This window comes from Dermochelys coriacea, chromosome 9 (genome assembly GCF_009764565.3).
Source record: "Dermochelys coriacea isolate rDerCor1 chromosome 9, rDerCor1.pri.v4, whole genome shotgun sequence".
Lineage (NCBI taxonomy): Eukaryota > Metazoa > Chordata > Testudines > Dermochelyidae > Dermochelys > Dermochelys coriacea.
In genome coordinates this window covers 58,062,485-58,087,732 of record NC_050076.1, presented here as the reverse complement: position 1 = coordinate 58,087,732, position 25,248 = coordinate 58,062,485, and the positions used below count along the sequence as shown (strand labels likewise).

Here is a 25,248-nt window from a genome sequence, read left to right as displayed (position 1 = left end):
CAAAGATCAAGGAGCTGAGGCATGCATACCAGAAGGTAAAGGAGGCAAACCGTTGCTCCGGTGCTGCGCTCCAGACCTGCCATTTTTATAAGGCGTTGGACACTATCCTCAGTGGCAACTCCTCCTCCACCCCCAAGAGCCCAGTGGCTACTTCGGCAGGTCTGGAGCCAGCAAAATGTGGACATAACCCAGAGGAGGAGGTCATGGATGAAGAGGTGGAGACAGAAGACAATGTGGAGCCCATGGCAGGATCGCTTAGTGCTGTGTCCAGTCAAGAGCTATTCTCCACTTCGGAGGTGTCTAGCCAGTCTCAGCAGTCACTCTCCGGCGAGCAAGAAGCAGGAGAGGGAACCCCTGATAAATGGTTTTGCTTTGGGTAGTGCAGAGATGGGTTGAGGGCAGAGAAATGTGCAAGGCTGGCTCGGTTTCTATGTGCTGAACATCTCCCAGTGCATCTAGGCAGCACAGCAGAACAGGATTTTGATGCACACCAAGATTTCATCAGAATCCTCAAGAGAGATCTCTAGGAAACTTTCCTGGAGGTCTTGGCAACCCTCTGCCGAAGGTTCCTTGGCAGAGCTGTTTTGTTCCTTCCCTCACTGAGGGACATTTTCCAGCACCATTCTGCAATCACTTGAAGAGGGACCAAAGCGGCACACAGTCGAGCAGCATAGGGGACAGGATGGAAGCCACAAGCAAATAGTGATGCACCCTTGCTTCCCTGGTTACTCTCAGCAGTGAGATGTCTGCTACAATGACCCCCACCTGTGGAAAAGGGTGGGACACCTCAAAATATTGTCCCCCATCAAGTGCCCCGAGACATTATAATAGTGCTTTTCTTCCATACCCTGGAGTAAACTCACGGTGCTTGGGATGTTTGCTGGCACGTGTGTCTAGGGTCAGCGAGAAAGTCATTGGTATATTAGCAGCGGTGTATTTTACTGAACTGTTTCAATGCTGTATGTATACTTAACAATCATACTTCTGTGTATTGTTCCTTGTGCTTATCCAGATCTGTCCTTTAAAGGCATCCCACACACACTGGCTGAGCATCTCAGATGGATAAGAAAGCATCCAAGATGAAGCAAGGAAGATATATTCAGGGAGGTGCTGCAGCTCTCAGAAGCAGAGAAGAGAACACAGGCAGCGTTGGGAAAGCAACAGCCAGAAAAGAAAAGAAAATGAGCTGTACAATAGGGATACAACAGAGAGGATGATAAAAGTTTTGGAGCAGCAAACCGACATGCTACAGTCCCTCATGCTGCAGACTGAGCACATGCGTGCCCGCCCTCCCCTTCAGCACATTCAGAACTCTTTCCCATGCCCTCCCCAAGCACCACATGCACATTCCTTTCAGATTTCTATGACTTCTCACTTTCCAATGCACTCCATCCTCACAGACACCTTCACAAATGATAGCTGGACTTATGCTCAGCTCTGAAAGTCAGCCCTACCCTGGTACCTCATTCCCATCCCCTCCCTCCAAGAATGTGTGTTTGTCTGTATGTGTGCGCTGTTGGGCTTTTTGTTTTAAAAGAAAAGTTATTTGACAGATAAGCACTCTTTATTTGTTTCCATGCCAGTTATGTTAGCAAAAGGCATCAACAAATAAACAAGCTCTGTAATCTTTTGTTTACATTGAATCCTTGGCCTGAACAATCACAAGTGCTTCCTAGCCTAGTAAAACTTGACTTCATTAAGCACTGCAGTCCCAAGCATAGTAACAAATATTACACATTTCATTTTCAAAGCGTTGCTGCAAAGCCTCTCTGATTCAAATTGCCCCATGTTGTGCCCCTCTAATAGCCCTGGTAACTGACTGCTTAAAATCAGCAGCCAGGTGGTCTACCTCAGCAATCCACCGCTGAGCAAACTTTTTGCCCTTACCTTCACAAATATTATGCAACATGCTATGACCCTGGAAATATTTTCTTCATTGAGGTCTAACCTACCATAAAGGCATCACCACTGCACCTTTAATCTGCCAAACGCACATTCCACAGTCATCCTGCTTGTATTCAGCCTATTTTTGAACCTCTCCTTACTGCTATTTAGGTTTCCCGTGTATGGCTTCATGAGCCATGGCATTAAGGGATACACCGGGTCTCCCAGGATCATTATGGACATTCTAACATCCCCCATGGTGATCTTCTGGAAAGAAAGCTCCTGCTTGCAGCTTTCTGTAAAGACCGGTGTTCCTGAAGATATGTGCATCATACACCTTTCTGGACCACTCCGCGTTGATGTCAGTGAAACAGCCACGATGATTCACAAGCACCTGCAACACCATGGAGAAGTATTCCTTCCTATTGATCCTATTGATTCCTTCCTACTCCATCACAAGGTAGTCCAGTGCCATAATTGGAATACGTGTGCCATCTATCACCCCTCCACAGTTAGGGAAACCCATTTCTGCAAAGCCCTCCACTATTTAATGCACATTGCCAAGAGTCAGGATCTTTTCAGCAGAATGTGATTAACGGCCCTGCACACTTGCATTAATGCAGCCCCAAAGGTTGACTTCCCCACTCCAAACTGATTTGCAACTGAACGGTAGAAGTCTGGAGTCGCCAGCTTCCACACTGTGATCGCCACACACTTCTCCACCATGAAGGCAGCTCTCATTTGGGTGTCCCTGCACTGCAGAGCTGGGGCAAGCTCAGCGCACAGTTCCAGGAAGGTGGCTTTCCTCATCCGAAAGTTCTGCAGCCACTGCTCGTCATCCCAGGTCTGCATAATGATGCAATCCTACCACTCAGTGCTAGTTTCCCAAGCCCAAAAGTGACTTTCCTCCATGTTCAGCTGTTCTGTGAATGCCCAAAGCAATCTAATGTTGGCCATATCCATGTTGGACAGCACGTCAGGCAACTGTGATTCCTGTTGATTTTGGAGCTTCAACATGAACTCCACTGCCATTCGCAATGTACTAGTGATAACTGGCAGAGCAATCGAGAGCATCGCATCCATGGGACATTGAAAAATGCCACGAACTGAAGACGGAAACATATGGAATGCTGGGATGGAAAGCAACGCATCATGGGACGTTAAGCTCAGATCCATGATGCATTGCGATCCCCTCCACCTTCCCATAACACCTACTGGCAGAAAGTGGAGAGCTGTGGGACAGCTATTCACAATGAATTGCTCTCACTGTCGATGCCCCAGGTGTGGATACGCCATGCGGACAGCATATGACAATGTGAACACACAACATTGATTTTCTTTAAATGCTTTTTGATCATCGACCAAACTCTCCATGAAATAGTTCTGCCAGTGTAGACATAGGCTTCCACTGATGGGAGAAACTCTGTCACTGGTATAGGTAGTGTTTTCACTAAGCACTACAGTGGCACAGCTGCATCACTTTATGTGTAGACAAGCCCATGGTTAGCAATCCCGTCTTCTCACTTTGCAAAGCTTGGTACATTTATTCTTCGGCTCTAGGACTCTCATATCTAGTCTCTCTGGTGCTGCTTCTCTCCTCATAACCTGGGACAGATCTGCGCAACAACATCTACAGCACTTGGTACCTGAATCATTTTAGAGTGCAGTTCTGTGCACTGAGAAAAAATGGCAAAGCAGGGTGTGACAAAGTTCCTCCTCTGCCTTGGTGGGTCCTGCACTTATTGGCGGATTTTCTCGCCTCAGAGATTCACAGCAGCCTTCAGTTTGGCCACTTTCATGGCTCAGACTGGCCGTTCACTCAGTTAGCCTCATCACTGGCCAGCATGGGGAAAAGAAGAACAATCCCTGCAGTCTCTGCTGATCCACCTAGTGGATCGGGGAACAGGCCAGAGACCTTCCCTTCTGGTGGAACCCACAGTCCAGTTCAACTCCTCCAGTATCAAGTAGGAAGTTGGGGGATGGAGGGACATGGGGAACCCGGGCCCTCCCGCTACTCCGGGTTCCAGCCCAGGGCCCTGTGGATTGCAGCTGTCCACTGTGGCTCCTGTAACAGCTGCGTGACAGCTTCAATTCCCTGGGCTACTTCCCCATGGCCTCCTCCCAACACCTTCATTATTCTCACCACAGGACCTTCCTCCTGATGTGTGATAATGCTTGTACTTCTCAATCTTCCAGTAGTACACCTTCTCACTCTCAGCTTCTTGCGCCTCTTGCTCCCAGCTCCTCGCATGCACACCACAAACTGAAGTGAGCTCCTTTTTAAACCCAGGTGCCCTGATTAGCCTACCTTAATTGATTCTAGCAGCTTCTTGATTGGCTGCAGGTGTTCTAATCAGCCTGTCTGCCTTAATTGTTTCCAGAAAGTTCCTGATTGTTCTGGAACCTTCCCTGTTACCTTATCCAGGGAAAAGGGACCTACTTAACCTGGGGCTAATATATCTGCCTTCTGTCACTCTCTTGTAGCCATCTGGCCTGGCCCTGTCACAAGGGGTAGTCAATGATTGTTTCAACAGGGGCATTTAAAAGGTAGGGCAAAGCAAGTGACAGAGTGGTCACTTGTGTTTGACATGTGTCTTGTGTGTTTTTATCTTCCTCTCTCATTTCATTGGGTGAGACTGGGGAGGGAAGATCTGATGGGGTGTCCACTCCGAACAAGGCCTAAAGGGGTAAATTAGGACCATTAGCCTATGGGCCACATGGGGAGGACAACCAGGGAGTGCTAAGGCTGTTTGCTGATGAAGTCCAGCTGTGGGAGGAGTTGGCCAAGTTTATAAAGCCAGGAAGCTAGCAACAGAAGGTGGCTGCAGGGAAGTTGTCTGCAGTCACTCCCTGGGAAAAGAGAGAGGTATTGGGGCTTTAGAGAGTAGCCTACAGTTTGAGCTGGTATACCCAGAGAAGTGGGGGAACCAGAAGCGGTAGGAAGGAATCCAGGGAAGAAGCAACAAGGGCTGAAGGAAAGCAGACCACAGTTGCAGGTAAAGGGTTCCTGGACTGGAACCTGGAGTAATGGGCTGGCCCAGGTTCCACTGCCAGCCACTGGAGAAGTGACACCATCAGAACAGTGCTGGAGAAAACTGCCTGAGACTGTTTGTGTGGAAGGACTTCGGGTAATCCCCAGAAGGGGAAACCACATAGTAAACCAGCCAGATGGCTGAATCATGAAGAGGAGGCTGCAGTTCCTGGAGTGAGAGGGGCTGCAGTGTGAGGCAGGATGCGTGAAAACATCGCCAGAGGATGGTGCAACACCTGGCAGAGCTAATCCCCAGGATGGCCAGGAGGAGGCACCATCTGCATTGAGTGAACCACATCACAGAGGGGCAGGTTTCTCTCTTGCCCAACAGCCTGTGAATGGGTATAGCTCAAACACGAGAGGGTCCCTTAGAAACCTGAACAATCCCTCTTGTCTCATTCTGCATTTCCTTGTGATGAAGGGCAAGGATGTACATTTTGGGACTGTCCAGTGCATTCTCAGATACCTCGCACCCTAATTCCATTGGTTATTACTGCCTACAGTACAAAAGTGTGTATGTGTCTGCTCTCACACTGGAGATAACAGGACAACCCCCAACCAGAACCAGGAACTAACACTTTCAAATGTGTTTTCAGTTTCCTCTTTCCCAAAACATCTGGCACCAAATTTCCCTTGTCCTTAGGCTCCTCTTTGACCCACTTGCCTTTGGGAGGCAGGTTCTAAACTCTCCATATATGGTGAGCCCCCACGGTTAGTGTCTCTGCTAGTGTTGGTGTTGTCTCTGGAAAATGACATGGACCGGAGAAAGAAGAGAAGCATGACTTGTGGGAAAGGGATTCAGGAGTTTGCTTTGTGGGACTATAGTCTGAAGTAACTAGCTTTCAGAAAACACTTTCATGCTGGAAAAACACACGAGAAGCCTGGAGCCAAAATGGGCTCTAAATCCCAGTTTTTCAAACAGACTCAACAGTCCACATGTCTATGGAAAATAAGAATACAAGTCAAGATTTCTGCCTATAAATGGAGTCACAGTCATAGAGTCACAGAATTTAAGGCCAGAAGGGACCACCAGATCATCTGATCTGATCTCCTGTATGTCACAGACCACCAGCACCACCCAGTATCCACACACTAAACCCAACAATCAAAATTAAACCAAAGTATAACAGCCCACATAAGAGTAAACTATTGTGTGCCATAGGCAGAGAATAGGAGACAGCAAGATGCATCAGAGCCCGATGCCCCTGCAATGGCAGGGAAATGATTATGTGAGATATAGCCAAATAGTCCTGGCATGTGACCCGGACCACACACTGCAGAGGAAGGTGAAAACCCCCCAACATCACTGCCAAACTGCCTTGGAGGAAATTTCTTCCCAACCCCATGTGTGGTGATCTGTTAGATCATGGCATGTGAGCAAAACCAGCTAGTCATGCACCTGAGAGGGAATTATCAGTGCCACCTCAGAGCACTGGCCCACTCCATCCAGTGTCCCATCTCCAGCTGTGGCCTACTCTGAAGGAAACCAAAAAATACCCAGAATACATTGGGGTAAAAAAATCCCTTCCTGACCCCTGCAGGTAACCATCTGAAGCCTGAAATTTTAGGAACACTGGACATGAACCATAAGGGATCCCACCATCACAAGCAACCCCATCATACAACCTCACTCACAAATTTGTCCAGCTCTCTTTTAAAAACTAAGTGCTTACATTGGTAAATATATTCTTAGGTTGTGTATAAGCTTTGGGGCAAATTCCACCCCCAGTTATGCCACTGAAGCCAATAGAGTTGCAGGGGTGTAACTGAGGCTGAAATGTGGCCTTTCATAACTGGAAGCTGGGAGATGAGGAAAGGGAATCAATCCCTAACTCAGGGTGGCCAAAGTGTAACAAGCAAGGCTACGAACTTCTAAAATGAGAGTCCTGTGGCTCCTATGATCTTTAATTTGGATGCACGGCCCAGAGAATATAAGTCCCAGGATTCCTTGCGTATTGGGCCATGTCTCCATAAGCAGATCCCACCTCCATATTTAAGTTGCAGGCCTCTGCATCCAGGTCCATTTTATACACAGTGGGTGTGACCCTGGGGCTTCTGGCAAGATGTCAGTGCAGCCCTTGGCTGGGCAATGTTTGGGTACCTCAGGCTTAATTAATGTGAGTGACAGATGATTTCGCCCCTACTCTCATAGAAAATGTACTGTTACCAATGTCAGGCAATGGAGTGAGTATTCCACAGACAGCATCAGCTAGGGAAAGGATTTAATTAGCCTCATGTGTGGAGAAACTTCAGTGTAAAACAGGGCATGAATTCCCTATCTCCTTACTGTGCCGTGTTCTCGTCAGGCTCAGTGTGCTTTCTAGTGGTAGGAGGCTCAGATTGGGTAGTAGATATGTTCTCATTCTCAGCATCCTCAGTGTTGCCCTTCAAGGGAGAAAGCCTAGGGGAGAAAATAAAGAGGTTTTCTTAAGAACATGTGAAAAATTAATATATTGGACTATGTGGAAATCTATTCCAAAGATAGGAACCATCAGGCTGAAAACTGGAAAAATATTATGCTAGGCTTGAGCTTTTCAAAGCTGCCTCGGAGATTTGAATGCATAATTCCAACTGAAATGAGTGGGCATGATGTGTTTAAATCCCCTAGCTGGCTTTGAAAATCTTAGCTAAAGGCCTGTTGTCTGTGACAGTCACAGAGGAAAAATATTAGCCATTGGAGCATGTACTTCTGCCAGATGTAGGTTCCTTCCTGCTAGCATTGCTCTGATTCCCTCCACTGACACAAGCCCCACAGAGAAACACGCATATTGAACACAGAACCTAGGCAGTGTCCTTGAAGGCCTGGATAACACTGAGTTACATCTCTGGGCCAAACTTCTGCTACTCACTAATAAATGGGTAGAGCTTGGTGAAATTTTGTGTGTGAAAAATGCATATTTCGTGTCATAACTGTTCTGAGCCTGATGGATCATCAGAGGTAATTCCCTGTGAGTCCTAAGGGCCCAGCCAATCCATAAGCAAGGGTCTGACCAGGTGACCCCAAGGCAGCTACATAGGTTCCTAATGGAAGCAGCCACCCAGGTGCTGCCTTCTAATTTTCCCGGAGGACGCTTAACCCCCAGTCAGCTCCCTCCCCCACTCCACCCCTTGCCCCAGGGCCCCATCCCACCCTGCCTCTTCCCACCCCCACTCCATGCCCACCCCACTTCTTCTCTCCCAAGTGCAGTCTGTCCCCACTCCTCCTCCTCTCTCCCAGCACCTCCTACACACAGCGTGTAGAAGGCGCTGGAAGGGATGAGGAGGAGTTGATCGGCAGGGGCCGCCAGCAGGCAGGAGTAGGGAGGAGGGGAGCTGGCTGCCTGTGGGTGCTGAGCACCTGCTAATTTTTCTAATTGCTAATTGCTCCAGCCCTGGAGCGCCCACAGAGTCAGCACCTATGGCAGCCACTTCAATCTGCCCAGTGTTACTACTTTTTTGGGATACTCCCAGCTGCCTGGTAGTTCCGAGAGACTGCTCCTGCCCCTGTCCCTGCTCCAGTCACAGCCAGTTGCTTGGCTGTCCTGACATTTGGTGACACTGAACTGTTGTGCTGATTTCACCAAACTGTTCTGGGGGGGGGATTCCAAAAAAATTGAAAGATTTTGTTTTTACATCTTGGAAAGGAAATGTTTTGACTTTTTAGTTTGAAAACATTCCTTCCCCCCTGTGACATTCTATGCCTTGGGAGAGCATACTGTAACCCCCATATTCTTCATTTTCATATAATTGTGATCTCACATATAAAGCATGCCTTGTAAGGTATCAGGGAAAAGGTTTTGAGCTGCTGAAAGTCATTTCTCTATCCATATATGTGTATCATTAATGCATATGAAGTTAGGAGAACTGTGTTGTATGGAGGTCATTAAAACATGCTGTAAATTGGGAAATCAGCCAGATATTAGCTCCCCAGAGGCTAAGGAAAGTATTAGCTCCCAAGGAAAGTAACCAATGCCCAGGGAGGGTATCAAATAGCCCACCAACAGCCATTGTCCAGCAAGGGAGCTACAATACAATGATTCACCTGCATGAGGCCTCACCAGGGGAATTGCTCAACCTTGCTTGGAGAGACAGCAATGCTACACAGGCATGCCTGGACTTGTGTTCTACAAGCACATGGGCTGAAAGTATAAAACAGGCAGAGTGGACACATACTGGGCCCTTCTCCTGCCCGACCTATGCTGCAAGCAACCAAGACACTGAGAAGACAAGACTCCAAGACAGAAGATTGGCCCAGGTTTAAGGAATAAACCTGTATATTAAGGACTACAATATCCAGTGGGGTGAAGTGAGATGTAGCTCACAAAAGCTTATGCTCAAATAAATTTGTTAGTCTCTAAGGTGCCACAAGTACTCCTTTTCTTTTCACTTAATCAAGTTGCTGCTCAGTCTAATTGGGTTGAGAGTTCAGACTGCGTGCTTATATTAATTTTATTTTGGTAACCACTCTGACTTGTTATGCTTTGACTTATAATCACTTAAAATCTATCTTTATAGTTAATAAATCTGTTTGCTTATTCTACCTGAAGCAGTGCATTTGATTTGAAGTGTGTCAGAGACTCTCCTTGGGATAACAAGCCTGGTATATATCAATTTCTTTGTTAAATTGACAAACTTATATAACTGGACACTGCAAGACTGGTATAACTGGACACTGCAAGACGGAGGTTCCTAGGGTTGTGTCTGGGACCGGAGATATTGGCTAGTGTCTTTTGGTTGCAAGTTGCTGGGAGCAGCTTACATTCCAGAGGCTGTGCATGAACAGCCCAGGAGTGGGGGTTCTCACAGCAGTGCAAGGTAAGGCTGGCTCACAGAGTCAAGGATTGGAGTGACCTAGCAGACCACCAGTCCGGATAACACCAGAGGGGAACGTCACACCTCCCCTCCCCAACTTTTCTAAATTGCCATTAAATGGACAAATCTTTTATTTACCCAGCTCTGCTGATGGAGTGGTATGGTTTGTTACTCAGGGCAGAAACTGGCCTTTTGACTTTTCATTGGACAATGTCTGAACTTTCATCATCCAAATTGCTCTACTGTGACATCAGAGTTGGGATTGCCTGGTGTTATGGCTCATGGTTTAGTGTAAAGCAAAGGGGTTAGAGAGAAATGCATTTCTGTGGTTTTGAGTGGGATAGGAATAAAATAAGGTGGAGGAATTATTCAGCTGAGTAACTAACTTTGGTGTATTCATTGTTGTTGTAGCTACATTGGTCCCAGGATATAGAGAGACAAGGTGAGTGAGTTAATAAAAGATATTACCTCACCCACCTTGTCTAGCTAACTTTGTTAGTCCCACTGATTGATTACCCTCTGTGACACAGAGCCAGAAAGGGTTACACAACTAGCAGGCTAATTGACCCAGATTCAACCTTTAGAGACATATTAGTAGATAATGTTTGTGGTTTTGTGTGTTTACATACATATTGTTAGAGGTTAACAATATAACCAAACAGTTCCTGTCTATTGCTGTATTCTGTTAATTCAGAGATCAAAAGGAGATATTAACATTTAAATGAACTGTGAATGTAGTGATATCACTGTCTTGATTTCTCTTTTAAGTATATAGAAAACCACTTGCAAATGGTGGGAGATATGCAATTACCTTATGTTTATCCATGTAGCTAATTAACTGTGATGTTTAGGAAATAGGAGGTTACTTCAAAAACACTATTGTTCACCCAAGGACCTCATGCAGTCAAGAGGCTGCCCAGAAAATGTATAAAGGCCTTTTGGGACCTGATCCTTTCATCTCAAATCTGCTTATGCTTCATCAGGGGAAGTTTGAGTCACAAGATTGAGATCTCTGCTTCCATTCTGTGTTACCCTGATATTGAACATTGGACTGAACCTATGAACTAATTCTGAAAGAACTCTTTGCATCTCTAAAGCTTACCATCTCTACTATGAAACTGACCTTAGAACTTTATTCATGTCTGTATGTATAATGATCTTTTAACCAATACTCTCTCTTTTCTTTTTTAATACATTTTAGCTTAGTTAATAAAATTTGGCTATAAGCATGTTTTTGGGTCAGATTTAAAATATTCATTGACCTGGAGGTAATGGTGTCCATCCTTTGGGATTGGTAGAAATTTTATCTGATGAACAAGATTTTCAATAATCCTCATCATATTTGACTTCGTTGTCTGGGTGGGAGCCCAAAGCCTGAGTTACTTCAAGGAAACTGTGTTTTTGACTTCTGGGTAATCAATATGTTATTATAAAAGCTGTTTTGTTGATAGCTTCATGTATCTAAGCATTAGAATAACCACAGGTTTGGGGGATTGTCTGTCCTGTCTTTATAGTTTGCTCTAACTGAGCAATTTTGGCATAGCCCCCCTGGGACCTCGGTCACACCAGTTTGTAGTAGTTTGTGGCTCTATTACTCTCATGTCTTATCTCTCTGGTGGCACTTCTCTCTCCACACTCTGTGGCAGAGCTGACAAAGAAGGAGAAAACCCATTAACACAATTACTATCAATATCTGAACCACCTGAGGGCTAAGCTAAATGCACAAAGAAAAAGAAGTTGGTCAAGGTCTTGTGTCAATGGAGAACAATTTCAAAATTGTGCTCCAGGATGCCAAGGAACTGACATGGGAACTGATCCTAAAAATTGCAGAACACCTCACAGAAGGGGCATGCGTCTTCAGTTCCTATAAATTTTCAGTGGAAGTGCAGAGTAATGACTATTTCACAAGATTGGATCAGCACCTTGTAGGCACATAGCTCTAATCCTATTTTAGACACACATCTAGACACATAGCGCTCTAAGTTTGTGACCTCTAATTAAGGCTGAACTTTACAAGGATTCTACTTGGATTTCTGTAGGTTTCCTGGAAATTAACATTATGCTTCTGCATCATGTCCAGCCCCAACTCACAGGACATGAGGGCTATGAATTTGGTCCACAGAATCTCTAGGCTAGTGTCCACTTATGGTATTTATTGTGAATTTTGCAGAATGTTGATAATTATGTACAAAAAAAGAGCCATTCTGGGTCGGACCAAAGGTCCATCTAGCCCAGTAGCCTGTCTTCCGACAGTAGCCAATGCCAAGTGCCCTAGAGGGAATGAACAGAACAGGTAATCATCAAGTGATCCATCCCCTGTCCCCCATTCCCAGCTTCTGGTAAACAGAGGTTAGGGACACCATCCCTGCACATCCTGGCTAACAGCCATTGATGGACCTATTTTCCATGAATTTATCTAGTTCTTTTTTGAACCCTGTTATAGTCTTGGCCTTCACAACATCCTCTAGCAAGGAGTTCCACAGGTTGACTGTGTGTTGTGTGAAGAAATACTTCCTTTTGTTTGTTTTAAACCTGCTGCCTATTAATTTCATTTGGTGACCCCATGTTCTTGTGTTATGCGAAGGAGTAAATAATACTTCCTTATTTACTTTCTCTATACCACTCATGATTTTATAGACTTCTAACATATCCCTCTTAGTCGTCTATTTTCCGAGCTGAAAAATCCCAGACTTTTTAATCTCTCCTCAGATGGAAGCTGTCCCATACTTCTAATCATATTTGTTGCCCTTTTTTGAACCTTTTCAAATTCCTATATATTTTTTTGAGCTGGGTTGACCACATCTGCATGGAATATTCAAGATGTGGGCATACCATTAATTTATATAGAGGCAATACGATATTCTCTGTTTTATTAACTATCCCTTTCTTGATGATTCCCAACATTCTGTTAGCGTTTTTGACTGCCGCTGCACATTGAGTGGATGTTTCAGAGAACTATCCACAATGACTCAGATCTTTTTCTTGAGTGGTAACAGCTAATTTAGACCCCATCATTTTATATGTATGGTTGGCATTATGTTTTCCAATGTACATTACTTTGCATTTATCATCACTGAATTTCATCTGCCATTTTGTTGCCCATTCATCCAGTTTTGTGAGATCCCTTTGTAACTCATCACAGTCTGCTTTGGACTTTACTATCTTGAGTAGTTTTGTATCGTCTGCAAATTTTGCCACCTCACTGTTTACCCCTTTTTTCAGATAAATTATGAATATGTTGAATAGGACTGGTCCCAAGACAGACCCGTGGGGGACACCACTATTTACCTCTCTCCATTCTGAAAACCATTTATTCCTACCCTTTGTTTCCTATCTTTTAACCAGTTACCGATCCATGAGAGAACTTTCCCTCTTATTCCATGACAGCTTACTTTGCTTAAGAGCCTTTGGTGAGGGTCCTTGTCAAAGGATATCTGAAAATCTAAGTACACTATATCCACTGGATCACCCTTGTCCACATGCTTGTTAACCCCCTCAAAGAATTCCAGTAGATTGGCAAGGCACGATTTCCCTTTACAAAAATCATGTTGGCTCTTCCCCAGTGAATTGTGTTCATCTATGTGTCTGATAATTCTGTTCCTTAATATAGTTTCAACCAGTTTGCCTGGTACTGAAGTTAGACTTACCAGCCTATAATTGCCAGAATCACCTTTGGAGCCTTTTTAAAAAATTGGTGTCACACTGGCATCAGAAGTTGATTTAAATGATAAGTTACCTAAAAAGAATGGCTCGGGTTTGAGACTCTCCCTCACGTCCTCAGTTGTGAAGACTGATGCAAAGAATTCATTTATTTTTTCTGCAATGGCCTTATCGTCCTTGAGTGCTCCTTTAGCATCTCGATTCTCCAGTGCCCCACTGGTTGTTTGGCAGGCTTCCTGGTTCTGATATACTTAAAAATTTTTTTTGCTACAAGTCTGTCTCCTTTTTCCATCTCGACCTCAGTCCAAGTGTATACATTTTTAATATATAAGGCAACCCCTCCTCCCTTTTCCCCCTCCCTTCCATATGTTGCAAAAAGACATGGACATATCTGTTTGTTAGACCAGTGATTCTCAACTGGGGGTCTGCGGCCCCTGGGGGTGTGTGAACCCTTTCAGGGGGGGTGTGGGGCTCTGCAGCTAAAACTCGAGAGTTCGAGCCCCAACACCTCCCTTGGGGCTGAAGCCAGGACCTGCAGGGTTGAAGCCCCAATCTCCAGCACCCATGGACAGAGTTGGGAGGCACGGGGATGTTACCCACCCTGAAACTACACTGCAAGAGTAGGGCAGTTGCTGGGCAGCTCCACCCCCCCACACACACACCTCCTTCTCTCCCCACCCCCTGGCCAGGTCGGAGCTGCTCTGGCTAGTGCTATGAAGCAGGTAGCCGCAGCTTTCCCTCATCTCCTGTCGCTGCAGGGGGTTGACGCTGCATCTCAGCTCCCAGCCCCCTTTGCTCACACAGCCGGAAAGAGCTGCCCGGCTCTGGGGACCTGGCTCCGTGGCTGGCAGATCCCTCGGGGAACAGGGACTGCAGGGGAGCTCTCCTGGCACACAGTCCCTAGCTCCTCCCTGCCTGCACACAGCCCCTAGTACCCCTCTCCCTGCACCCTGACCTACCCCCCTGCCTGCACATAGCCCCAAAGTAACCCCTCCCTGCACCAAGCTACCCCCTCCCTCTTCACCCTGAGCTACCCCCCTGCCCACACACAGCCCCTAGCTACCCTTCTCCCTGCACCTTGAGCTACCCCCATGCCTGCACACAGCCCCTAGCCACCCCTTTCCCTGCACCCTGAGCTATCCCCCTGTCTATACACAGCCCCTAGCTAGCCTCTGCCCACACACAGCCCTTAGATATCCCTCTCCCTACACCCTGAGCTGTTTTCAAACTTTTTGAGCTGAGCCCCCCCCAACTTTGAGTTATAATTTTTGGTTGCACCCCCTCACACACACACAACTTAGACAGGCTGGGTGGCCTGTTGAGGTGAGTCGGGGGTGGAGGTGATGCTCCCCCCCACAGACCCCACCGTGAGGAGCTGGCTCGAGCCCCACTGGCCCCTGCCCACCCAAAATAGAAGTCAAACTATACCTATGCCTGAGAGCCTCCCCACCCCAACCCAGAGCCCCGAGTCCCCCCTTCCTCGCTGGGCCCTGGAGTTTTTATAGCATGTTGTGGGGGGGCCTCAGAAAGAAAAAGGCTAAGAACCCCTGTGTTAGACATATGACAATCAATTAAGTTTGGGGACTGATACCTGCATTGTAATACCTCTGGTGGTCACCCTGCTATGACACTACTGCTGACAGCTAACGTAGTCACCTATGTGATATCAACAACCCTGGCTATCACAACCTTTGGTATACCCTACACCAGTGGTTTTCAATCTTTTTAAATTTATGAACCCCTTTGGAAATCTATTATCTGTATATTTAGTTGAATTCTGTTCAGTCAGTTTTCAGTCCGTCTTTTGCGGACCCCTTAGATATAGTTTAGACCACAGGTTGAGAACCACTGTCCTACACACTGAACTAGGAGTTCCAGCTCTGCTTCCATGCCTCCCCAGAACAGCTGACTATGACACTCTGTACCCCAAAGCAACACCCCGGCAATCCCATATGTACCCTGGTGATATAATTATGATATGCTTTGTACAAAGTATGTCTTGTAAGGTATCATTTTAAAAGGCTTAAACTGTTGAACATTAATATTCTGTTAAATTGTGTGTGCTATCATTGTATGTGGTGTTGTCATAACCATACAGCTAAGGGTAGCCCAGAATTCCTCCTTACCTGTAAGGGGTTAAGAAGCTCAAATAACCTGGTTGGCACCTAACTAAAAGGACCAAAGGCGAAAGAAGATACTTTCAAATCTTGGTGGAGGGGAAGGCTTTGTTTTTATGTGTTCTGTTGGGAAGCAGAGAAGCATCAGGTCAGAAAACTCCTTCTCCTATAAACCACCCTAAAAGTCTCTCATATTACAAAAATTGTAAGTAAAAGCCAGGCAAGGCGTGTTAGATTATCTTTTGTTCTGCTTGTGAATTTTTCCTTTGCTGGAGGGAGGTTTATTCCTTTTTTTTGTAATTTTGAAACTAAGCCTAGAGGAAGTTCTGCTGTGTTTCTGAATCTTTTGTTACCCTGTAAAGCTATTTTCTATCCTGATTTTACAGAGGTGATTTTTTTACCTTTTTTTTTTTTTAAACAAAATCCTTCTTTTAAGAATCTGACTGATTTCTCTATTGTCCTAAGTCCCAGGGGTTTGGGTCTGTGATCACTTTGTAACCAATTGGTTAGGATATTATTCTCAAGCCTCCCCAGGAAAGGGGGTGTAAGAGCTTGGGGGGGTATTTTGGGGGAATAGGAACTCCAAGTGGTCCTTTCCCTGATTCTTTGTTAAATCACTTGTTGGTGAAAGTGTACCCTTCACAGGCAAAGAATTTGTGCCTTGGGGAAGTTTTAACTTAAGCTGGTAGAAATAAGCTTAGGGGGTCTTTCATGAAGGTCTCCACATCTGTATCCTAGAGTTCAGAGTGGGGAGGGAACCCTGACAAGAGTTATGAAGTTTTGCTATCAAAATATGTTGTGAAGTTGGAAACACCCACAACCAGCCTTTCAGGTACAACTATGAAGAAGCCAGATAGTGTTGATGGCCCATTAAGCAGAATCTACACCACCAAAGTCTATCACAGGATCTGTGTACAATGAAGACTTCTCAGAGGGAGCATGTAAACAATGGACACTGCTTGACTCACATCATAGCAAAAAATCTTTTCAGCCAGCTGGAAGAACCTATAAAGGAGGGGAACTGACATCATCCTTTGGCCTCATTCCCCCCACAACTCAACACATGGAAACACATCTGGAGAACAAAGACTGAACTGGGGAGGTAGTCCCAGGTTGAAGGGGATTTCCAACCTGTGTATGGAAGATCTGTGACCTACTTGTATTATCTATCAGGGTGAGACTGCTTGATTAAAATCCTGTCTAGTTTATAGAACTCAGATTGAGATTTTACTTTGATCTGTAAGTTTACTACTTATAATAATTTAAAATCTATCTTTCTGTAGTTAATCAATCTGTTTTATATTTTACCTAAAATAGTGTGTTTTGCTAGAAGTGCTTCGGGAATCTGTTCAGTGTACAAAAGCTGGTGCATGTCCACTTTCCTTTGTAGAAGTAGCAGATGGGGTAATAAACTTACACTGGTCAGGCTTCTGACCAGGGCAAGATGGGACAGTTCTGGGGTCCTATGCTGTGGAGCTGGGAGAATTGGCTGGAGCCTCTCAATTGTTCATGAGTGGCTAGGAGAAGCATTCATGTAACTCAGCAGGGTGTATCCCTGCCTGAGGATATATGTGTAAGTGCAGGACCTGGAGAGATTTGCAGCTTCTCACAGCATCACAGTGTGAGAGGGAGCCCAGGTTGTTAAGAGAGAGGGCTCAGCAGTACCCCAGTTCCAGGTTGTACTCTGGGGAACCTGACATACTGATGGCCAATTTTTTCCCATTTTCCTCAGATTTCTTGTGTGACAACACTAAATACAAGACTTCCCATACCTTTCAGGGTCCAATTCCCCATCCTCCATACACACAGGGATTCCATGTCTTGGGTCAGTGGTAGTAACATTGCTTTCTGTAGAATTAGAGTTGGACCTGCTGAAGAAAGAAAGTCAATGCAGACCGTGTAGAGCCCCAGAGATAGGCTAATGGCATTGCGATCTGAAACAGCACAGTCTTAAGTGATACCTTTCCACAAGGAAAAGTGTACTGTGGGAAAAATGTAAGCAGTGGGAATGAAATATGGAATCTCATTTGGTCAAGGCCTCTTAATACTGCACATTAATATGGACTGTCTAGAAAAAGCGCTATTATTGTCTGCACAAAACTATATGATATTTGATTATCTATTGAGCATTGGCAGTGTGCTCAGTGCTGTACAATCATAAATAAAGACCGGATACCTGACAATCTAAATCAAAGTCCCGATTCTACTTCCAAGACTTACCAGTGCAATATCCTCAAGATTTTCCTTAGAGTCCTTGTCTAATATAGAATCATAGAATCATAGAATATCAGGGTTGGAAGAGACCTCAGGAGGTCATCTAGTCCAACCCCTGCTCAAAGTAGGATCAGTCCCCAACTAAATCATATCACTCAACACAAGAGAAGGTTACTCACCTTGTGCAGTAACTGAGGTTCTTCAAGATGTGTGTCCCCGTGGGTGCTCCACTTTAGATGTTCCTACACTCATAGTCAGAGACTTTTAGTAGCAGTGCCCAGTTGGGTCGCACATGCGTGGTCCCTGCCTCACGCTGCTGCAAGCAGTTAACTGACGCTGTGTGACCAACCCCTCAATTCCTTCTCTACTGCAGAGACTACTGCAGAGAAAACTCTGAAGTAGAGGGGAGGAGGGAGGATAGTGGAGCTCCCACAGGGACACTCATGATGAAGAACTTCAGTTACTGCACAGGGTGAATAACCTTTTCTTCTTCAACAGCTGTCCCTGTGGGTGCTTCACTTTAGGTGACTTCAGAGCAGTGCCCTCCGATGGAAGGAGGGGCTTCGGAGTTGAAGTTGTGACCTCCAATAGTAGAGACCATCTGAAGGAGGCATCAGATGTGCCTGTTGCTCTAAGGCATCGTGCTGTCTAGAGGTATGGGCTGAGGCCCAGGCAGCAACTCTACAAACGTCTGAGATAGGTACATTGTGCAAGGAAGCCATGGAAGCTGATAAGGCTCTAGTGGGATGTGAGCAAATCACCATGAGGGATTGGCGGTCACACTGATAATATCAGAGTTTTGTGTGATTATAGATCTACATGGAAAGGCTTTAGAGATGGTGCTCCTTTTGTTTCTATCCATCACTGAATGCTCCAAAATGCACAAAACTCTGCTATCATCAGTGGATGAAAACTCATTGGGAATGGAGACTCCATCCACCAGAGTTCTTGTTAGGGGAAGTTGATGGTTGGGATGCAGCAACTTGAGAAGTAGATTGTTGTCCCCTCAGGGCCTGTGTCTGCGACCCTGTGAGTCAAATCACCACTGTTGTTGTGAATACATTGGCTGGTGGTATAATTGGGATGTAAAGTAATTCCTCTGTTTCCTCTTTGATTTGGGGTTATAGGTTCCCAAGGATCGGAGAGTCGCTCATGCTTCCGTGAACAAGTGGAGTGAGTCGTATGTCTTTTTGGCAAATAATTTGGGCTGGCAAGTCTTCTACTGTGGATTGCACCTCTTCGGGGAAGCCAGAAAGATAGAGCCATGAGGCCTTTCTCATTACAACCACCGTCGACACAGATGTTGCAACCCTATCTTCAGAATCAAGTGTTGCAAATTGTTCTCCCTTGTCCTTGGCAATAAAATTAATTCGGACATTTTTGTGTAGTTTGTATAGTTGTATTTTGTTAGTAATGTTGCATAGTTGAGTGAGGGGTAACCAAGGAGTAAACCTTATTGCCAAAACTGATCAAGTGTTTTCCAGTCCTTATCATGAGTTGTATTTCAGGGCTGTTGCTGCATGGCACATCACTGGACTGCGTCTATCACTAAGAAATTAGGCGCTGGATGCGAAGTCCATGCCCTTTTTTGGTATACACCTCCTGTCGGACCTCCCACCAGCTGGAGGGGCAGCCACAGGGGTCACCAGTATGACTTACAGGGTCCATCAGTGCCTCATTCATGTGAAGGGCAATTTTTTTTTAAATGAAGCAGAGTTATGCAAAAAGTCCACTAGCCCATGCTGTATCATGGGGACCTCCTCAAGGGAGATATCCAGAGAGGGCCACCCTCTCAAATAAACCATGGAACAGTTTGAAATCATCCCCTATATTAGGGGGAGAAGTCATAAAGGTGTCCTCTGTGGACAATGATGGCAAGTGAATAGGTGATGTCCCCTGCAGGTGTGGAAGTTCTTCCTCCTCTTCCCTTGGTACCACTGAGGGTTCTGGTACAGAAGCTGTGGGGGAATTACTGTGTGCTGGGTCTGGCTGTGGCGGGTAGTCCCCTATTGTGTGGGGCATATAACCCATGGACTCCAGTATGGCCATGGGGTTGGGAGCGGCACAGGGGGTCCCCATACCACTGTAAGTTCCCAGGGACAGCATAATATGCTCCATGAGAGACTTGACTGACTCCCGATGGATAGGAGCTGATGGGAGAATAGCTCCCTCTTCTTCCTCATCTTCCTCCTTCAAATAAGGATCAAGACAGTGAGTGAAGTTGGGGACACAGGGAGACTTGGTGCCAAGGGTATCATTCTTGTATTGGTACTGTGAATAGGGGGATCGGGGCAGAGCCGAATACCAGAACCCTCTGTCTGAGGAACAGCTGATGTGTTGGTTTGATTGGCCCCTGGGGTTGCCTCCTTGTTAGTGCCAGGGCTGCGGAAGAGAAGACAGCGGTGCTGGCTATGCCTTTATGCGTGTTGGGTGCGCCTTTGAAGAAGCCACCTTTTGTAGCGGTGCCATGCCACCATTTATAGATCACAGTGCGGAGGCACAGGATTTTGGTTTCCCCTTAGTGCCTGTGTTGGAGTTGGCTCTTGTAGAGTCTCTAGCTCTAGCGGTGCCAGGGGTGCTGGGATTTTCCTCTACTTCAGCTCCCAATGCTGACAGCACAGCCGGTGCCAGTATTGGATGCCTGCCCATGGAATGAACATACATCGCGGTGCAGAGGCACAGGGTTTTGGTTTCCCCTTCGTATTTGCATTGGAGCCTTCTCCTGTAGAGTCTCTGGCCTAGTCTACAGTACGAGTTTAGGTCGAATTTAGCAGCATTATCTCGATTTAACCCTGCACCCGTCCACACAACGAAGCCCTTTTTTTCAACTTAAAGGGCTCTTAAAATCAATTTCTTTACTCCACCCCTGACGAGAGGATTAGCATTGAAATCGGCCTTGCCGGGTCAAATTTGGGGTACTGTGGACACAATTCGACAGTATTGGCCTCCAAGAGCTATCCCAGAGTGCTCCATTGTGACCACTCTGGACAGCATTCTCAACTCAGTTGCACTGGCCAGGTATACAGGAAAAGGCCCGCAAACTTTTGAATTTCATTTCCTGTTTGGCCAGCGAGGCGAGCTCACCTGCACAAGTCCCACCATGCAGAGCTCATCATCACAGGAGACCATGCAGTGCCAGAATCGCTGAAGAGCTCCAGCATGGACCTAACGGGCAGTATGGGATCTGATCACTGTATGGGGAGACGAATCTGTGCTGGCAGAACTCCATTCAAAAAGACAAAATGCCAAAATATTTGAAAAAAATCTCCAATGGCATGAAGAACAGAGGCTATAACAGGGACCTGCAGCAGTGCCGCGTGAAAATTAAGGAGTTCAGGCAAGCCAACCAAAAAAGCAGAGAGGTAAATGGCTTCTGCAGTTCAGAGCCCCAGACATGCCACTTCTATGATGAGCTGCATGCCATTCTAGGGGGTGCAGCCACCATTACCCCAACCCTGTGCTTTGACTCCATCCAAGGAGTGGGAGGCAACATGGAAGTGGGTTTTGGGGGCGAAGAAGATGAGGATGAGGAGGAGGAGGTTGTAGATAGCTCACAGCAAGGAAGCGGAGAAACCGGTTTCCCCAACAGCCAAGATCTGTTTATCACCCTGGATCCAGTACCCCGCGAACCCACCCAAGGCGGGCTCCCAGACCCTGAAGGTGGAAAAGGGATCTCTGGTCAGTGTACCTTTGTAAATATTATACATGGTTTAAAAGCAAACATGTTTAATGATTAATTTGCCCTAGCATTCACGACCAGTACAGATACTGGAAAAGTCTGTTAATGTGTCTGGAGATGGAGCGGAAATCCTCCAGGGACATCTCCATAAAGCTCTCCTGGATGTACTCCCAAAGCCTTTGCAAAAGGCTTCTGGGGAGGGCAGCCTTATTCTGTTCTCCATGGTAGGACACTTTACCACACCAGGCCAGTAGCACATAGTCGGGAATCATTGCAGAACAAAGCATTGAAGTGTATCATCCCAGTGTTTGCTGGCATTCAAACAACATCTGTTCTTTATCTCTCTGTGTTACCCTCAGGAGAGTAATATTCATGGTCACCTGGTTAAAATAGGGTGGTTTTAGTAAGCGGAAATTCAGGTGCCCGTTCCTGCTGGGCTGTTTGCCTGTTGCTGCACAGAAATCTTCCCTGCTGTTAGCCATACGTGGGGGGAGGGGTGAAGCCATCATCCCAGAGAATTGGGTGTGGAGGGGGGTTTAGTTGGGTTTCTGCTGCACGAGAACCCAGAAACCGCAGCCCCTCCTTTTAAATTGCCAACCCATTTTTAATGGGCAACCCAACGGCTACGTCGTATGGGAAATGAGGGTACTGCTGTTTGAAACCATTCCCACATGTTATGAAGGTTAAAGAAGCCAAAAAACTGTGGCTTACCATGGCTGCCTGCAAGCCGAATTCTTCTGCCTGGCCCTGCATGAGTGATCTCTCACACCAAACTGGCATACCCTCAATAAGAGGCAAAATGCGACCTTGTAATAAAAGCACGTGCTATGTAATGTTAACAGCAAGGTTTACCGTGAAAGAGTCTACCCATTGTTCTATAAAAATGTGTCTTTTTAACTACCACTCTCCCGTTTTTTCCCCTCCACCAGCTGTATATGTTTCTCCTTTCCAGAAGCTAGCAAAGATTAGAAGGCGAAAAAAACACACTCATGATGAAATGTTCTCTGACCTCATGCTGTCCTCCCACACTGACAGAGCACAGCAAAATATGTGGAGGCAGACAATCTCAGAGTGCAGGAAAACACAATATGACCGCGAGGAGAGGTGGCGGGCTGAAGATGGTAGGTGGCGTCAGCTTGCTGAAAGAAGGCAGGAGTCAATGCTCAGACTGCTGGAGGATCAAACTCATATGCTCCAGCGTATGGTTGAGCTGCAGGAAAGGCAGCAGGAGCACAGACCACCGCTACAGCCCCTGTGTAACCAACTGCCCTCCTCCCCAAGTTCCATAGCCTCCTCACCCAGATGCCCAAAAATGCGGTGGGGTGGCCTCTGGCCACCCAGCCACTCCACCTCAGAGGATTGCCCAAGCAACAGAAGGCTGGCATTCAATAAGTTTTAAAGTGCTGTGTGGCTTTATCCTTCCCTCCTCCACCACCCCTCCTGGGCTACCTTGGCAGTTATTCCCCTATTTGTGTGATGAATAAATAAAGAATGCATGAATGTGAAGCAACAATGACTTTATTGCCTCTGCAAGCAGTGATCGAAGTGGGGAAGGGGGGTGCTTAGCTTACAGGAAAGTAGAGTGAAACCAGGGTGGGGGAGTTCCATCAAGGAGAAACAAACAGAACTTTCACACCATAGCCATTCCTGAAATTGGTTTTCAAAGCTTCTCTGATGCGCACTGTGCCCTCCTGTACTCTTCTAACAGCCCTGGTGTCTGGCTGCATGTAATCAGCAGCCAGACGATTTGCCTCAACCTCCCACCCTGCCATAAACATCTCCCCCTTACTCTCACAGAGATTGTGGAGCGCACAGCAAGCAGTAATAACAATGGGAATATTAGTTTCGCTGAGGTCTAACCAAGTTAATAAACTGCGTCAGCACACTTTTAAATGCCCAAATGCACATTCTATCACCATTTTGCACTTGCTCAGCCTATAATTGAACAGCTCCTGACTACTGTCCAGGATGCCTGTGTATGCCTTCATGAGCCATGGCATTAAGGGGTAGGCTGGGTTCCCAAGGATAACTATAGACATTTCAACATCCCCAATGGTTATATTCTGGTCTGGAAAGTAAGTCCCTTGCTGCAGCTGTTGAAACAGACCAGAGTTCCTGAAGATGCGAGCGTCATGTATCTTTCCCGGCCATCCCACGTTGATGTTGGTAAAATGTCCTTTGTGATCCACCAGTGCTTGCAGCACCATTGAAAAGTACCCCTTGCGGTTTATGTACTGGCTGCCCTGGTGGTCCGGTCCCAAGATAGAGATATGGATTCCGTCTATTGCACCACCACAGTTAGGGAATCCCATTGCAGCAAAGCCATTCCCTATGACCTGCACATTTCCCAGAGTCACTACCCTTGATATCAGCAGCTCAATGATAGTACTGGCTACTAGCATCACAGTAGCCCCCACAGTAGATTTGCCCACTCCAAATTGATTCCTGACTGATCGGTAGCTGTCTGGCATTGCAAGCTTCCACAGGGCTATCACCATTCACTTCTCAACTGTGAGGGCTGCTCTCATCTTGGTATTCTTGCATCTCAGGACAGGGGAAAGCAAGTCACAAAGTTCCATGAAAGTGCCCTTACACATGTGAAAGTTTCACAGCCACTGGGAATCGTCCCAGACCTGCAACATTATGCAGTCCCACCACTCTGTGCTTGTTTCCCAGGCCCAGAATCGGCGTTCCATGCCATGAACCTGCCCAATTGACACGATGATGTGCACATTGCAGGGGCCCATACTTTGTGAGAAGTCTATGTCCATGTCCTCATCACTCTCGTCACCGTGCTGCAGTAGCCTCCTCCTTGCCTGGTTTCACTTTTCTTGCAGGTTCTGCATATCCTGGCTAACGCGCGCAGTGTTTATAGTGCTCATAATTGCCGCGGTGATCTGAGCCAGCTCCATGTTCCCAGTGCTATGGCATCTGTGCTGAAAAAAGATGCTATGGCATCTGTTGCTCTGATGGAGGGAGAGGTGACTGACAACATGGCTTATAGGATTGGCTTACAGGGAATTAAAATCAACAAAGGGGATGACTTTGCATCAAGGAGAAACAGAATGGCCCCCTCAAGCATAGAACTCAAAACCCTGAGTTTAGCAGGTCATTGATTTCATGAGGGAGGAAGGGGAAAATGAATACAAAACAAATCTGGTCTATTTCTTGTTTTGATCCACTTCATCTAACTTTATACATCTTGCTGGCAGCAGACGGTGCAGTACAACTGCTGGCCATCGTCATCTCCTGGCTGCTCATTAGAAGACAGTGCAGTAGGATTGCTAGCAGGACTGAATCGCCATGAGACGAAACTTAAAAGGGAAATGACCTGGCTGAGTCACTCCCATGTTTGCCCAGGCACCCCTGACCAACCTCACCGAGGTTGGCTAAAAGAGCACCCTGGAATACGGCAACGATGACTACCACCCTGGAGTACGGCAACGATGAGTTATACTGCACCGTCTGCTGCCAAAAGGCAATGAGTGGCTGCTGTGTAGCAATGCAGTACCACGTCTGCCAGTACCCAGGAGATGTATAGTGACAGTGAGCTGAGCAGGCTCCATGCTTGCCGTGGTATGGCATCTGCACGGGTAACCCAGGAAAAAAGGCGCGAAACGATTGTCTGCCATTGCTTTCACGGAGGGAGGGAGGGAAGGAAGAAAGTGCCTGACGATATGTACCCAGAATCACCCATGACAATGTTTTTGCCCCATCAGGCATTGGGATTTCTACCCAGAGTACAAATGGGCGGTGGAGATTGCCCACAGTGCAGCGCTCCAGAAGCTGACAGTTGCCTCGGTACTGTGGACGCACTCTGCCAACTAAATGCACTTAGAGCATTTGTTTGGGGACACACACAATCGACTGTA

General features: G+C 46.5%; 1 protein-coding gene across 2 annotated transcripts in view; it reads right to left on the bottom strand.

Annotated features, from left to right (window-relative positions):
• The window catches only part of ZNF185 (zinc finger protein 185 with LIM domain), a 128,186-nt gene that overhangs the window by 16,235 nt on the left and 86,703 nt on the right, over window positions 1–25,248 (bottom strand). The window contains exons 16-17 of one of the 2 annotated variants that reach the window (XM_043491640.1): window positions 17,256–17,351; window positions 7,203–7,316 (exon numbers count right to left, since the gene is read on the bottom strand). In XM_043491640.1, the coding sequence (XP_043347575.1) occupies window positions 7,203–7,316; window positions 17,256–17,351 (210 nt within the window). Of the gene's footprint in view, window positions 1–7,202; window positions 7,317–17,255; window positions 17,355–25,248 lie in introns of both variants that reach the window. The other variant, XM_043491641.1, reaches the window with a different exon arrangement.